This window comes from Hippopotamus amphibius, chromosome 1 (genome assembly GCF_030028045.1).
Source record: "Hippopotamus amphibius kiboko isolate mHipAmp2 chromosome 1, mHipAmp2.hap2, whole genome shotgun sequence".
NCBI lineage: Eukaryota > Metazoa > Chordata > Mammalia > Artiodactyla > Hippopotamidae > Hippopotamus > Hippopotamus amphibius.
This window is the reverse complement of record NC_080186.1, coordinates 117,128,559-117,143,431: the sequence shown is the minus strand read 5'-3', so window position 1 is coordinate 117,143,431 and position 14,873 is coordinate 117,128,559. Positions and strand designations below refer to the sequence as shown.

The 14,873-nt window shown below is 39.1% G+C and overlaps 1 protein-coding gene across 1 annotated transcript in view; it reads left to right on the top strand.

Moving 5' to 3' along the window:
• Positions 1-14,873, top strand: part of NUP210L (nucleoporin 210 like) — a 72,785-nt gene that overhangs the window by 39,900 nt on the left and 18,012 nt on the right. The window contains exons 15-26 of the mRNA XM_057725206.1: positions 2,809-3,001; positions 6,559-6,647; positions 6,849-6,953; positions 7,255-7,356; positions 8,670-8,798; positions 9,270-9,397; positions 10,159-10,291; positions 10,741-10,803; positions 11,162-11,341; positions 11,738-11,818; positions 11,907-12,038; positions 14,545-14,703. Of these exons, the coding sequence (XP_057581189.1) occupies positions 2,809-3,001; positions 6,559-6,647; positions 6,849-6,953; positions 7,255-7,356; positions 8,670-8,798; positions 9,270-9,397; positions 10,159-10,291; positions 10,741-10,803; positions 11,162-11,341; positions 11,738-11,818; positions 11,907-12,038; positions 14,545-14,703 (1,494 nt within the window). The remainder of the gene's footprint in view (positions 1-2,808; positions 3,002-6,558; positions 6,648-6,848; positions 6,954-7,254; positions 7,357-8,669; positions 8,799-9,269; positions 9,398-10,158; positions 10,292-10,740; positions 10,804-11,161; positions 11,342-11,737; positions 11,819-11,906; positions 12,039-14,544; positions 14,704-14,873) is intronic.

Genomic DNA, 14,873 nt, shown 5'->3' with positions numbered 1-14,873 from the left:
GCAGCACATGGGCTCAATAGTTGTGGCTCATGGGCTCTAAAGCGCAGGTTCAATAGTTGTGGCGCACGGGCTTAGTTGCTCCGCGGCATGTGGTATCTTCCTGGGGCAGGGATCGAACCCATGTCCCCTGCATTGGCAGGCAGATTCCTACCCACTGCGCCACCTAGGAAGTCCCTGAGTATTTCTTGTAGGGCAGGTTTACTAGGAAAAAATTCCCTCTGTTCTTGTTAGATATAAGCTTGTCTTGGGGACTTCCCTGGTGGTCCAGGGGTTAAGAATCTGCCTTCCAATGCAGGGGATGCAGGTTCGATCCCTGGTTGGGGAACTAAGACCCCACGTGCTTTGGGGCAGCTAAGCCTGCATGCTCTAGAGCCCATGTGCCACAACTAGAGAGCCCATGTGCTGCAACTACTGAGCCCAGGCACTCTGGAACCCGCACACCACACCGAACATCCCACATGCTATAATTAAGACCCGATGCAGCCAAATAAATAAATAAATTTTTTTAAGAAAAAAAAGGTCTTAATTTCTCCTTTATTTTGAAGGATTATTGTTCTCAATATAGAATTCTTGATTGGCGGTCTTATTCTCTCATCACTGCTTTCCATGGTTTCTGATGAGAAATTAGCTGTTGATCTCATGGACAATCCCTTATAAGTGGTAAGTCGCTTTCTCTGCTTATATGATTCTGTCTTTCTCTTTGACTTTGGACAGTTTGATTATGACAATGTCTAGATCCAAATCTCTTTAATTTTATCCTACCCAGGGTTCTTTGAAATTCTTGGATGTTAAGAGTAATGTTTTGCATCAAATTTGGGAAATCCTTAGGCATTATTTCTTCAAATATTCTTTCTTCCTCTTTTTTTCTCTCTTCTTCTTCCAGGACTTCCATTTTGCATATATTGAAACACTTGATGGTTTTCCATGTGTCTCTGATGTTTCATTTTCTTCATTCTTTTTTTCTGTTCATCAGCCTAGATAATCTCAATTGACCTATCTTCAAATTCCCTGACTTTTTTTCTTCTGCCTATTCTTACCTGCTGTTGAGTTCCTCTAGTGAATTTTTCATTTCAATTATTATACTTTTCAACTTCAGAATTTCTTTTTGGTTCTTTTTTATAATTTCTATCCCATTATTAATATTTTATATATGACGGGACATCATATTTATACTTTACTGTAGTTATTTAAACATGGACTTCTTTAGTTCTTTGAACAGAATAGTTGATTAAAAGCCTTTGTCTAGTAAGTCCAACGTCTGGGCATCCTCAGGGACAGTTTCTATTGACTGCTTTTTGTTTTTTTCCTGTGTATGGGCTCTACTTTCTTGTTTCTTTGCATTTCTAATAATTTTTTTTCTCTAATAATTTTTAAAATGAATTTTATTCATTTATTTATTTATTGGCTGTGTTGGGTCTTCACTGCTGTGCACGGGCTCTCTCCAGTTGCGGCGAGTGGGGGCTATTCTTCATTGCAGTGTGCAGGCTTCTCACTGCTGTGACTTTTTCTGTTGCGGAGCATGGGCTCCAGGCATGGAGGCTTCAGTAGTTGTGGAACCTGGGCTCAATAGTGGTGGCTTGCAGGCTCTAGAGCGCAGGCTCAGCAGTTGTGGCACACAGGCTTAGTTGCTCCACAGCATATGGGATCCTCCCTGACCAGGGATCATTGGCAGGCGGATTCCCAACCAGTGTGCCACCAGGGAAGCCCTGCATTTATAATAAATTTTAATTGAAAATTTAATCTCTAATATAACATAATGTAGCAACTCTGAAATCAAATTCTTCCCCTCACGAGGTTTTGTGGTTGATCCTGTTTTTTGTTGTTGTAGTGGCTGTTTGTTTAGTGAGTTTCCTGCACTCATTCTGTAATGTGTGTATTCTTTGTCCTCTTCTTTGTTAGCTTTGTGGTCAGCTAATGATTGGACATAGATTTCCTTAAATTCCTTATATTTTTGTTGGGATTATGTTAAATTCATATATAAATTCAGAACAACTGAAATTTTTATAATGTTGAGTCATCCTGGTCATCCTGTCCAAGAACATATGAATATCAAAATCAAATTTAGATCAAAAATTTTAAACAGGTATAAAAGACGTTTTGGGAGACATTTGGAGAAATTGAAATATTAACTGTATAATATGTAACATTGAATTAATCTTAATATTCTTATGTGTGACAATGTAGTTTTTGCTACTCATTCTTAGGAAATGCATGCTGAAATATTTAGGGGTAAAGTGCCATGATATCTACATCATTCGGCAAAACACACACGCACACACACACATACAAATATGCACACAGAGAGTATGAAAGTAGAGGGAGAGATAGAGAAAATAAATGGTGAATCAGGATGAAGTATATGTAGGTATACATTATACCATTCTTTTAACATATCTGTACCTTTGAAAATTGTCAAAGAAAAAATATTGGGAGAAAACATGATCCCTAGCTTCAGGAATATCTTACCACCTCATTTATTTATTTATTTATTTATTTATTTATTTATTTATTTATTTACTGTGTTAGGTCTTTGTTGCTGCACATGGGCTTTCTCTAGTTGTGGAGAGCGGGGGCTACTCTTCGTTGCGGTGCTCGGGCTTCTCATTGGGTGGCTTCTCTTGTTGCAGAGCGCAGGCTCTAGGCACACAGACTCACTAGTTGTGGCTGATCAGCTTAGTTTGCTCTGCAGCATGTGGGATCTTCCTGGCAGGCAGATTCTTAACCACTGCGCCACGTGGGAAGCCCCTCTTACCACCTTTTAAGCTATTGTTTCTTTCTTTTCTTTTCTTCCTTTTTATTTTAATACAGATTCCTGTATCAAGCCTGAGAGACACAGTCCTGGAACTGGCAGTGTTTGATCAACACAGGAGAAAGTTTGATAACTTCAGTTCACTGATGCTGGAATGGAACTCCTCAAATGAAACACTAGCTCATTTTGAAAATTATAAATCAGTGGAGATGGTAGCAAAAGATGATGGCAGCGGGCAGACCTGGCTACATGGTATTGTAAATATTTATGAATTCTTTCATATACCTACTAAATGATTCTGCACTAAGTATTGCCTTGTGGGTGACAGCTTATTTACCCTATCTCACCTTTCATCAATCTTTGTATTTTTTAGAAAACATAAAGGTAGATTCCCTTGTTTGCAAAGCTAGGGTCTAGAGTCCAACATTTCTCACTAGAACACAAAATTAAATTAACTTTAAAATGTATTGGTTGCCTATTATTTGCCTAAAACTTTGTAAATATTATTCATTTGTTAGCCAGTGTTTATTGAGTGGCTACTGCATGTAAGGCCCTCTGCTAGGTATTTGGAGATATAATGGTAAATGAGACACTCACAGCCTCTGCCCCCATAGACATACAGTCCAGTTGGGGAAATGAGACTTTAAACATTACATTGTGTTAGGTATTCTGAAGAGCAAATATGGGGTGCATTAAGAGCTTATAACAGTAGAACCTAACCTAGTTTAGATCAGAGAAGTCTGCCCTGAGGAAGTAACATTTACTCTGTGACCCGAAGTCGTGGCAGAAAGAGGAAATAGAAAGAAAGAACTAAATAAGTCAAGTGAGACTGACTTAGAGAGGGGGGCAAGAGGCGCAAGATGAGGTTCTAAGAGGCCAATAAGCCCTCATGGGCAGTCGCTCATCAAGCTTTTGTTAGTATCACATTTGCTGAGGTCCTGTTCTCCAAAGCAAGTCAAGTGGCAAAAACCAGAGTCAAGGTAGGCCAGAAATACTGCAGAGTATGGATACTACCAGGTGTGATTCACCACAAGTCATTAGTATAAACAATCTACCATAAATCAATCCCAAAAGTGAAGAAGAAAATGGTACAAAGGGTAACTTTTAGGTTTCTGGCATGAGCTTTTGGTAACCATTCTTTTTTTTTTTAGCTTTTTATTTTATATTGGAGTATAGTTGATTAACAATGTTTTGTTAGTTTCAGGTGTACAGCAAAGTGATTTAGTTATACATATACGTGTATCTGTTCTTTTTCAAATCCATTTCCCGTTTAGGTAACCATTCAATTGAATAAGAAACACTAAAGAAATAAGATTTGGGACTTCCCTGGTGGTGCAGTGGTTAAGGATCTGCCTGCCAGTGCAGGGGACACTGGATCAATCCCTGGTCTGGGAAGATCCCACTGGCCACAGAGCAACTAAACCCGTGAGCCACAGCTACTGAGCCTGTGCTCTAGAGCCTGCAAGCCACAACTACTGAGCCCATGTGCCATAACAACTGAAGCCCACACACCCTAGAGCCCCTGTTCTGCAACAAGAGAAGCCACCGCACTGAGAAGCCCACGCACCACAACGGAGAGTAGCCCCCACTCGCTGTAACTAGAGAAAGCAGCAACCAAGACCCAACACAGCCAAAAAAAGAAAAAGAAGATTTAACCTTTCCCTTACCCACAGGGAATTTGCACTCAGGACAAGTTTAAGGGCTTAACTAGAGAATATTATAACATAATAATAATATGTATATGATACTATAACATTATAATACCAATAATATGATACAGTTAATGTAAAAAGTGGTAGGGAAGAAAGAGATGCTCCTTATACCCTGAAACAATCAGTCACCAAATACCATCCATTTTATTTTCTAAATATTTTTTTTGTTTTATCTCTTCTACTCTAACTTCGTCAGTAATGTCCTCATAACCACTATCCTACATCACAATAGTAGCCTCCTAACTGATCTCAATGTGTCTCTCCTACCCTCTTATCCATCCTCCATACTACTGTCCAGAATGATCTTTCTTTTTAAAAAAAATTATTTATTTATTTATTTATTTATTTTGGCTGCACCAGGTCTTAGTTGCGGCACACAGGATCTTCATTGAAGCATGTTTTAGTTGCAGCATGAGGACTTCTTAGTTGCGGCATGTGAACTCTTAGTTGTGGCGTGCAAACTCTTAGTTGTGGCATACATGTGGGATCTAGCTCCCTGGACAAGGATTGAACCCAGGCCCCCTGCATTGGGAGCGTGGAGTCTTACCCACTGGACCACGAGGGAACTCCCCAGAATGATCTTTCTAAAATACAAATCTGAATCTCTCTCTTAAAATACTTTTTTAAATAATTTAAGGCTACTATTTACTGAGCCCTTATGACATGCCAGGTGCGGCACTAAATACTTTATGTATATTTTCTCATGTAATCCTCATAGCAGTCATGAGAGACTGGCATATTATCCCCATTTTGTAAGTTTACTCATTCATCAAACATTTATTGAGTTCTTATTATATTCTAGGCTCAGTTTTATGCCCTGATATTATAACAATAAATAGATGAAGCAGCAAGTTCTCTGACATCAAAACCTATATGCTTAACTATTGACTGTACTGTTACCATATTGTCACTGTGTCTTTCTGGATAAAGTTCATATGTTGCAGTTTAACATACAGACCCCTGCCTACTTCTTTGGCTTCACCTCTTATTACCACCCACATGTATTCTCTATTTTTCTCACACTCAACAACTTTAGATCCTTAACCATGACAAGGCTTGTCATACCTCCTTCTTTTGCATATGTTGTATTTCCTCTTTACTTGCATCTTCACTAGGCTAAAATCTTCCTCTAGTAATCTAGTTCTCTGTTTCTCTATATTCCCAATCTAAGGAGAATATTCCTCCTTTGTGCTCTTATATGTTCTGTATTATGTGCTCTGCACATACTTCTGTAACAATACTTATCACACTGTATTGCAGTGGTTGGTTTACCTCTCAGCCACCCTCCTAAGCTGTGGGTTTCTTTGAAGGCAAGAATTGTGTTGTTTTCTTCTTCATCTCTGCAGCCTAATTACTTGTCATAGTGCCTAGCATACAGTAGGCCCTTAATAAATCTTTGTTGGATGAATGAGTGAATGAATGAATGAATGTAACATCATGAGAAAATGCTTTACAGATTTGCGCATGATCATCATGTACTGAGGCTAAAATAAGAATTGACCTAAGTAAAGTGGCAGATTCATGTTAGTTAAATTAAAAAGAAAGAAAAAAGAATGAATTAGTAAAGCAGGGTCAGATCATGGATGGCTTCAAATATCAGTTTAAGGCGTTTGAATTGCTCTAATAAGGACTAACTAGCCTTTGAGTAAGGAACTGACATAGTTACATACACAAAACAGTTTAGAAGTGTGAAAGGTCCCAAAGGACTATCTCTTTATTTCTCACTTCTATTTTTAAATCAAACAAAATTTCCCCATATTCTGTTGTCAGCTTATTTTTGGACTTACAAACCATTAGAGCTGGAAAGAATTTTAGATTTTGCCTGTCCCAATCCCTCATTTAATAAAGGAACTGAGAAATAAAGTGATTGCCCAAGGTCACATAAGGAATATAGTTGCAGAGTCAGCACAAAACCCCAGTTTTCTGTTTCTTGTGTGTTTCCCTATTCACTGTTTATTTTTTGTTTTGTTTTGTTTTCCTTTCCCTACAATAAAACACCATTTGGAAAAAAATTAGGGCAGAATTTGGTTTTCTGGAGACACTTTTGTATTCTACGTGTTATTGTTTCTCACAGGGTATTTTTCTGCATGTCTCTAGGTCATCAGGTCCTTAAAGTACATCAGATAAAAGGGCCTGTCCTCATTGGAATCAATTTTGTGGGCTATTCAGAGAAGAAAATTCCAAAGGTAAGTGGAGACTGTTATATAAAAAGTATAAATTAACTGAAATTTAAGGCTCTTTAGAAGTAATTTATAACTGATGTAAATCTGAGAATTATGTACCTCTATGATTCTGTTATCTTTGGCACTTGAAAGAGTACTGGAATCTTCACTCAGCTGAGGAATTAAAAGTTTGTTTCACCTTTGTGGTTCTTATTACATTTCTAGGAACTTTCCAACTTGCCCAGATCTGCAGCTGTGGAGCTGCTCCTGGTAGATGATGTAACAGTAATGCCTGAGAATGCCACCATCTATAACCACCCTGATGTGAAGGTAGAAGCTATACAGGTCTAGCTAAATGGAATCATATTGGAAGGGAGAGTACTAGCTTATTAAAATTAACAGTATAGCAATAAAAAAGCTCACTTATGTGTTGAAAATCACTGATACACATGTATAATGCATATATAATAATTATCCTTAGCAGTAATACTTTAATAATCATATTTTGTCTTTGGCCCATTGACCTTAAGCTTTTAATGTTATACTCTTTCTTAGGTAAGTAGAAGTTATTTTCTTTGAACTATTTATAAACCAGAAGGAATGGAATATTGTTTGTCTGATTTTTCCATAGGAAATATTTAGCCTTGTGGAAGGATCTGGTTATTTTTTAGTCCACAGTAGTGAGCAAGACATTGTCACCATCACTTACCTGGAAGCAGAAAGCTCTGTCCAGGTGAGTTCTAGAAGATTTTCCCAGACTGATAGTCTCAGGTCAAAGCTCATTCTTAGGAGAATGATTGGGAAAATTTTATTGGATGTCTCAAACTTGTTACAAAAAATAACATTTGAGTCTTTTCTCTTTTTTAACCTACGTAGACTCTTCAAAGAAAAATGAGGTTTGTTGGTTTTTTTTTTCTCTAACTAGCTACAATACGGGGCAATTTTTGTTTCTGATTGAACAGAGACAGTGTAGGAGACATCTAATTATAAGATTCCCAGGGCTTCCAAGGTGGTGCAGTGGTTAAGAATCCACCTGCTAGTGCAGGGGACACGGGTTCAATTCCTGCTCCAGGAAGATCCCACATGCCATGGAGCAGCTAAGCCCGTGCACCACAACTACCGAGCCTGCGCTCTAGAGCCCATGAGCCACAACTATTGAGCCCATGTGCTGCAACTACTGAAGCCCACATGCCTAGAGCCCGTGCTCCGCAACAAGAGAAGCCACGGCAATAGGGACCACGCACCACAATGAAGAGTAGCCCCTACTCTTCGCAGCTAGAGAAAGCCCGCGTGCAGCAACGAAGACCCAACACAGCCAATAAATAAATTAATTAAAAGAAAAAGATTTCCATTAAAAAAAGGTTCATTTTTATAAATTTCAAAGCACAGAACTGTGTGGACAGTTAGATATACTGTTAACTTTATAACCTGAGTATGTGGTGTTTTCAGCCTGGACTCAAAATGTTAAGCTGACTCCATAGTCAATATGCCAAGGGATATGCTTTTAGTTGACTTGTAATAATAAAAACAATACCTTATATTAACATATGTATTTATTTTCTTCAAAGAGCTCAAAGGAGTGTAACTTACCGTAGTCATATGTTGCTTTTGAAAAGGGGAAATGGAGCCCCTATGGGCAAAGGATGTAAACAACCACATTGCTGTGCGGAGCTGTAGTACAGAAGGAAAAACAGTGTCAGTGCAGCCAGTGCTCTCTCCCCATTTGTGATTGATTTTCTTCGTGAATCCTTTCCCTGTTCATAATTAAGAAGCTGGATATATATATTGAATTCTGCTTGAAATCAATCAATTTAAACTACTCTTTATCAGTCAGTATTTGTTAAGGGTACATATTTTGCCACAAACTGAAACATCACTTTAAGTGTACCTATTGTGCTATGCCTGAAACATATAATGTGACCTCTCACAGTTCCCATCACAAAGAAAGTAAGATATTGTATTTTCCACCTTGGATGGAAATAATTGCTATGATTATGTTTGGAGAATGTTCGCTTCTTTACTCAGCTACCATCTTCTTCCTTCTAGTTAGTTCCAGTACATCCAGGATTTCTCACCCTGGAGGTCTATGATCTCTGTTTGGCTTTCTTGGGTCCAGCAATGGCTCACCTTAGGGTGTCAGACATACAAGAGCTGGAGCTTGATCTGATTGATAAGGTGAGAGATGTTTGCTTTATCTCTTACATGAAGCAGGCATCATTCTTACTCGCTAGCATCACTTAATATAGTCTGTGCTCAGCTACTATGTGTGTATACCAGGCCCTTTGATGATGTTAATGGAAATACCTGCCCTTAAAGAACACCATTCCAACATTAAACATGATGAAGATAGAGGGTTAAAGAACAACTTAGGGGCTTCCCTGGCCGTCCACTGGTGAAGACTCCACGTTTCCAATGCAGTGGGTGCGGGTCTGATCCCTGGTCAGGGAACTAAGATCCCACATGCTGCAGGGCATGGCCAAAATAAATAAATAAATAAAAAGTTAAAAACAAAAACAAAAAAGAATACACATAGATTAGGCTTACTCAATCAAAGGCTGACCAGGAACATTTAGCATGAACAAAAGAGCTTGCCACCTCTATGAGTTAAATACCTTTAAAATTTTATTTTTATTTTTTAACCACTAGGTTGAAATAGGTAAAACTGTTTTAGTAACTGTGAGGGTTCTTGGCTCTTCCAAACACCCGTTCCGAAATAAATACTTCAGAAACATGGAGCTCAAACTGCATTTGGCTTCTGCCATTGTCACCCTGATGTGAGTACCATTTCAATACTTCTTTCTCCCTATGCTTAATATCATGAGACTATCCCTCCTGGTAGCCTGGTTAGCTCTCCCTTAGGTTATTTCAGATTTTCTTCTTTCCTTTTTTGTCACAGTACCTTTCATCCCATACTCTCTTTCCATATTCAGCTCTCTACAAAATACCCCTTCCAGATCCTCAGGTGTCTTATGTTGGAACTAAAATCATGTGTCTCATTAATATTTCCATCCTATGAAACTTCTCTTTGGATGATCTCTTTTGGGGGGTGCTTCAGGCTTGAGGACCTTCACAAAAATCTATCCAGAAGTAGAGGCACTGGTATTCCCCTCTGTGAAAGGGAAAATACAGAAATTCTGCAATTTAGCATTTGCAGTTTTGCCAGTCTATGTTTATATTGCCCTTATTCCTTTGGAGACGTAGAACAAATTTTTGCCCTTCAGGAGCTTCCTGCTATTGCTATGAACTTTATCTTGCCTCTGGAAGTTATTTTCTGGTAATTCCTTCTAACCTGAGTTAAAATGAGCAGAAGATTGGGAATTCCCTGGCAGTCCAGTAATTAGGACTCTGTGCTTTCAGCACCGTGCGCCCGGGTTCAATCCCTGGTTGGGAAACTTGAACTCCCACAAGCCACACTGCATGGCCAAAAAAAAAAAAAAAAAAACAAGCTGAAAATCTTAGCCACCTTAGGAAGATGCATAAGTGGGCACTCTTAAAACCAAATCTTTCTCACCTGGAAATTCATGGGTTTTTGCAGGCTAATGGAGGAACAGGACGAATACTCTGAAAATTATATCCTTCGAGCTATCACTATTGGGCAAACCACACTTGTAGCTATTGCCAAGGACAAGATGGGGAGAAAATTCACTTCAGCTCCTCGGCAAATTGAAGTAAGGAAATTATCTCATCCAAAATTCATACTTTATCTTGTGCATAAATTTATATATTTTATAAATTTCCAGTGGTTAGCATTCTGCGCTTTCACTGCTAAGGGTGCAGGTTCTATCACTGCTTTGGGAGCTAAGATCCCACAAGCTGTGTGGCACAGCCAAAAAAAAAAGAAGTAGAAAAGAAAGATAATTGTAAATATAATTTAACGACCGCTTTTATTCCAGTGAGTGGATATGTAACAACTTATTTAAGCATTCTTGATTAAGTAATTTATAATTTTTTGCTATTATAAATAAAATTTGTATTTATAAATAAAATAAAACATGTCTTTGTATACAACTTCGTTGAATATAATTAGGATTTTTTTCCTTAGAATAAGCTGCATGATCATTTGTTATGAACTTGACTCTAGTTAATCACTGTTGTCCTTTTTGTTTTCTCCTTCAAGGTGTTTCCTCCATTCAAACTTGTTCCAGAGAAAGTGACACTGATTCCAACTAACATGATGCAGGTGATCCTAAAGCCAGAAATGAGCCTTTCTCCTTATCCCACTTCTGCCCCACTCCAACACACATACATACATACACCTCCTCCTGTTGGCCTTCCCTTCTCTACTCTCAGCCGAGTACAACAGGATCTGATAAAGAAGAAAGTTAGTATTTTCTTTGTTCTGTGATAAACATGGTATGAACTACTTCTTGGAATCCTATTACAGCATTTCCATTTTGTCTGCATTTGAGTTGATGTGGCATATGCTGGTTGCAAAGTGGGGAGAGATGAAGAAGTCAAGTTGCTTGGTCAAAAGTTTGGGAAAGGAGATGTGACTTCTCCCCACAGTTCAGGCATTCACTGGTGTGTTTAAATTCCAGGTAATGTCTGAAGGTGGCCCTCAGCCTCAATCTATCATTCACTTCTCCATCAGTAATCAGACCGTGGCTGTTGTTAACAGGAGGGGCCAAGTTACAGGGAAGGTAGTTGGCAGAGCTGTGGTCCATGGTACCATCCAGACAGTAAATGAAGATACTGGAAAAGTCATTGTGTTTTCCCAGGTATTGGTTCTTTGTTTTGCTCTGCTTCTGCTCGTCCATCTGGAAATCCTATTGGGAGGTGGAGGAGGAAGTAGTGAGGGGGAGGGTGTCAACAGCCCAGGAAAATCTTTCAGTTCCCCCATTTGGCCTTCTCTTAACCAGGCATGGGAAATACGTAATCTTTAGTGAAAAACTCACACAGTACTTGGCATTGTTATAAGAAATAGTCCCTATACTTAAGGGATTGTTTCAAGAAGAAAACAAAGAAACAAACAAAAACATATCTATGGCATTTTTTGTTGTTGTTGCTGTTGAATGCCCTAAACAACAACAAACAAACTAGTTATCATAAGCATCTCTGTCCCCCCCACAGACGCTCCCTCTTAGCCTAAGCTTGTTCTCCACCTTGTTGAGCAGGATGAAGTGCAGATTGAAGTTGTGCAGCTAAGGGCTGTTAGGATCCTTGCAGCTGCAACTCGGCTCATCACAGCTACCGAGGTCAGTATGATGGCTCTGTTCCAGGCTCGTTATTTTGGTAATGCCAGCTGGACAGGATGTATAGCATAAAACCACTCTTCCTTTTCAGATGCCAGTTTATGTCATGGGAGTGACCAGTACCCAGACACCTTTCTCCTTCAGCAATGCTAACCCTGGGCTCACATTCCATTGGTCCATGAGCAAAAGGGATGTGTTGGATCTAGTGCCCAGGCATTCAGAGGTATAAACTTATCTGTTTATTATATTACCTTAGGGATCTTGATACTAAATTTATTTCATCATAATTTTTAGACTGACTCACTTCTAAACTACACAATATTATTACTTACTCTTTTTCCGATTGTTCTGTGAATGCTGGAAACATGAAAATCATATGAAGAATCCAAACTTGAGTATTCACATAATACTAAATGGTTTTTAACATACTTTGCTGGAAAGCTCTCGAGAAAGCAATGCTTCCTTTGTTGTATAATGCTGTATTTGTGAGCAGATGACTGTGTTACATGGATAACATATTATGAATATAAAGTATTTATACATAAAGTTTAAATGTATAATATAATCTTCTAACATGTTCAGACACACTTAATTGTATTAATAATCATGCTTGTGCTGCATGATGGGCAGCTGACATTAAGAGTAAGCCAGGTGGATACTGAGCACATTTCTGGGCCCACACTACTAAGAGCTGGGGAAGAACTGGAATCCTCCCTTAAGCATGTAGGGTGCCATGGAGTGAGCCACCAACTGGCAGCTGATTCTTGACTGAGTACCTTTTATCAATGGCAAATTTAAGAAGGGCAGTTAATTAAACTGCTCCTCCATGGTTCCCTTTGGTGGTATCAGCTCCTCCCAGTTCAGCACCTGTTGCATCTGGAATGGCCAAAGCCCTCAAGATGACCACTGAGTCTTTATGCAACATGAGTCTTTATGTTTTAAAATAGCTTTGATGTTTTAATACATATAGCACTAAACCTTACTCTGAAACCTGAAAAAAAAAAAAAAAGAGAGAGATGGATGCTACAGACAAACTTTACCTAGTTCACAACATCATTACCTAGTTCACAACAACAACGTTGTCACCTGATCATCAGTTTAATGGAACCCACTCAAGATGGTCCAGGATCAGTGGCAGCCACTTAGGTCTGGGCTTTACCTTAGGAAGAAGGAACCTGGGGCCAAGGTAGCCAGTAGGTCACAACTCAGTGCCCACAAAAACAAAGAATTAGAGTTAGACTTTGAGAGAGATCAGAGGGGTTACAGAAGCTAGAATTAGTAGGTCATTTCTGGAGCCAGCTAAAAAGAAAAATCTGGAAAAAATTAAAATTTTCCAATTTTCTAAAAATATCCTAGATCTGTAATCTAGGGAAGCTCTAGTTGTTGGGTCTCCTATCTGTCATGGATTGTGTAGAGCTGGTTATACTTGGAAGTGGGGAGAGGTAGAACTGTACTTAGTTTGGTAGCTCCGCAGAAGGATTTGACTTTTTTTCTTGAATAGCAAATAGGAATTGCGTGAAAGGAGGGGATAGCCTAAACCTTAGCATCTGTTCTAATTCTCCCTTCCTCTAATTTTCTTATCTAAGGAATCACTCTTTTCTCTAATGGAAGAAATGATTGAGAGCCATACAGAGATTTTCTTCCCCTGCCAGACGTCGCATAGACAAACTGGGTGATGAGATGGGCAAATAGAAAGGTCTCTAATGCCCTGCAAGGTAGACTTGCTGCGCTGTGGTGTCACCATTTAGAAATTCACTTGGATTAAACAATTATAAACCACTGATCCTTTGGCGTAAGACTTTCTTCCAGACAACTGATTGAAATCTGTACAAAGGGGGTGGGAATTTTTATGAGGGGAGGAGGGAAAGGTGATTTCAGAACCTGGAACTCTTTGAGTCAAGAGAATGAAGGAATGTCTTGAGGGCTCCAGAAAGCAAAAAGGCAAAGGACATAGAACATGAAATGAGTGCCAAAAAGGTAGGCAAGTGCCTATTTCAATGTTTGCCTTAGTGTTGGCTCTCCCTTCCCTCTTACCAGAAATCTGTCAAGGTCCAATCCTTATCCAGTCTAGACTAGAATGGTGGGTGAAGCAAGTGGAGAAATGGTCAGCTAGTTTTAGCAGAGTCCTAAAACATGGCTTCCCTTTCTTGTCCTTTTCCTTCCTTGCTACCACTCTGAATTCCAGAAGTAGATTGCCTCACTTCTCTCTCATCTCAAGTTCTACTGTTTCAACCCATTTAGGAAACCCCTTCCTTCATTTCTATTCTTCTTCTATCAATGAATTGACTTCAAGATGAGAATTCTTGCATAAGAATCTTTCCAGAATTAGTTGAGCACTGAACACAGAAGTTTACTTTATGGGTGACTATGTTGCTGGGAATTTGAAAAGAAACCAGTTTGAAAATTAGCCCTGGTGGTCCAGTGATTAGGACTCGGTGCTTTCACTGCGGGAGCTCGGGTTCAATCCCTGGTTGGGGAACTAAGATCCCTGAAGCCAGCCAAAGCCCCAGAGGCTGACACATGGTACTTATAGACTCTCTCATATTTGTTGAACAAATGTACATATTATTAATGAATAAATGTTTGATCATTCTGTGTGGAAAAAAAGAAGAAAAAAGAAAGAAAATAATTCTGGAACCCTAATTCTTCTAGATACCTATTTTCAACAAAGACGGAAGGGCACAGTGTTTAGTCATGAATATTTCTTAATCCATCCCTTCACTCTCTAGGTTTTTCTACAACTCCCAGTAGAGAATAACTTTGCCATGGTTGTCCACACAAAAGCAGCTGGTCGGACCAGTATCAAAGTCATTGTTCGCTGCACAAACTGCTCCTCTGGGCAGTTTGAGGGGAATTTGTTGGAATTGTCTGATGAAGTTCAGATCCTGGTAAGGTCCCAAACCTAAATCTTGTTTTTGTATATCAAGGAGAAGAAAGTTATTCTCTTATCATCCATGAAGAGCTTAGCCTGGATAGAAATAGAGAAATTGCTAGAGGGATCTCTGGAATAGGCTTATGGTTTCTAGATCTTTGTTATTCCTGCTAATTGCTTCTATAT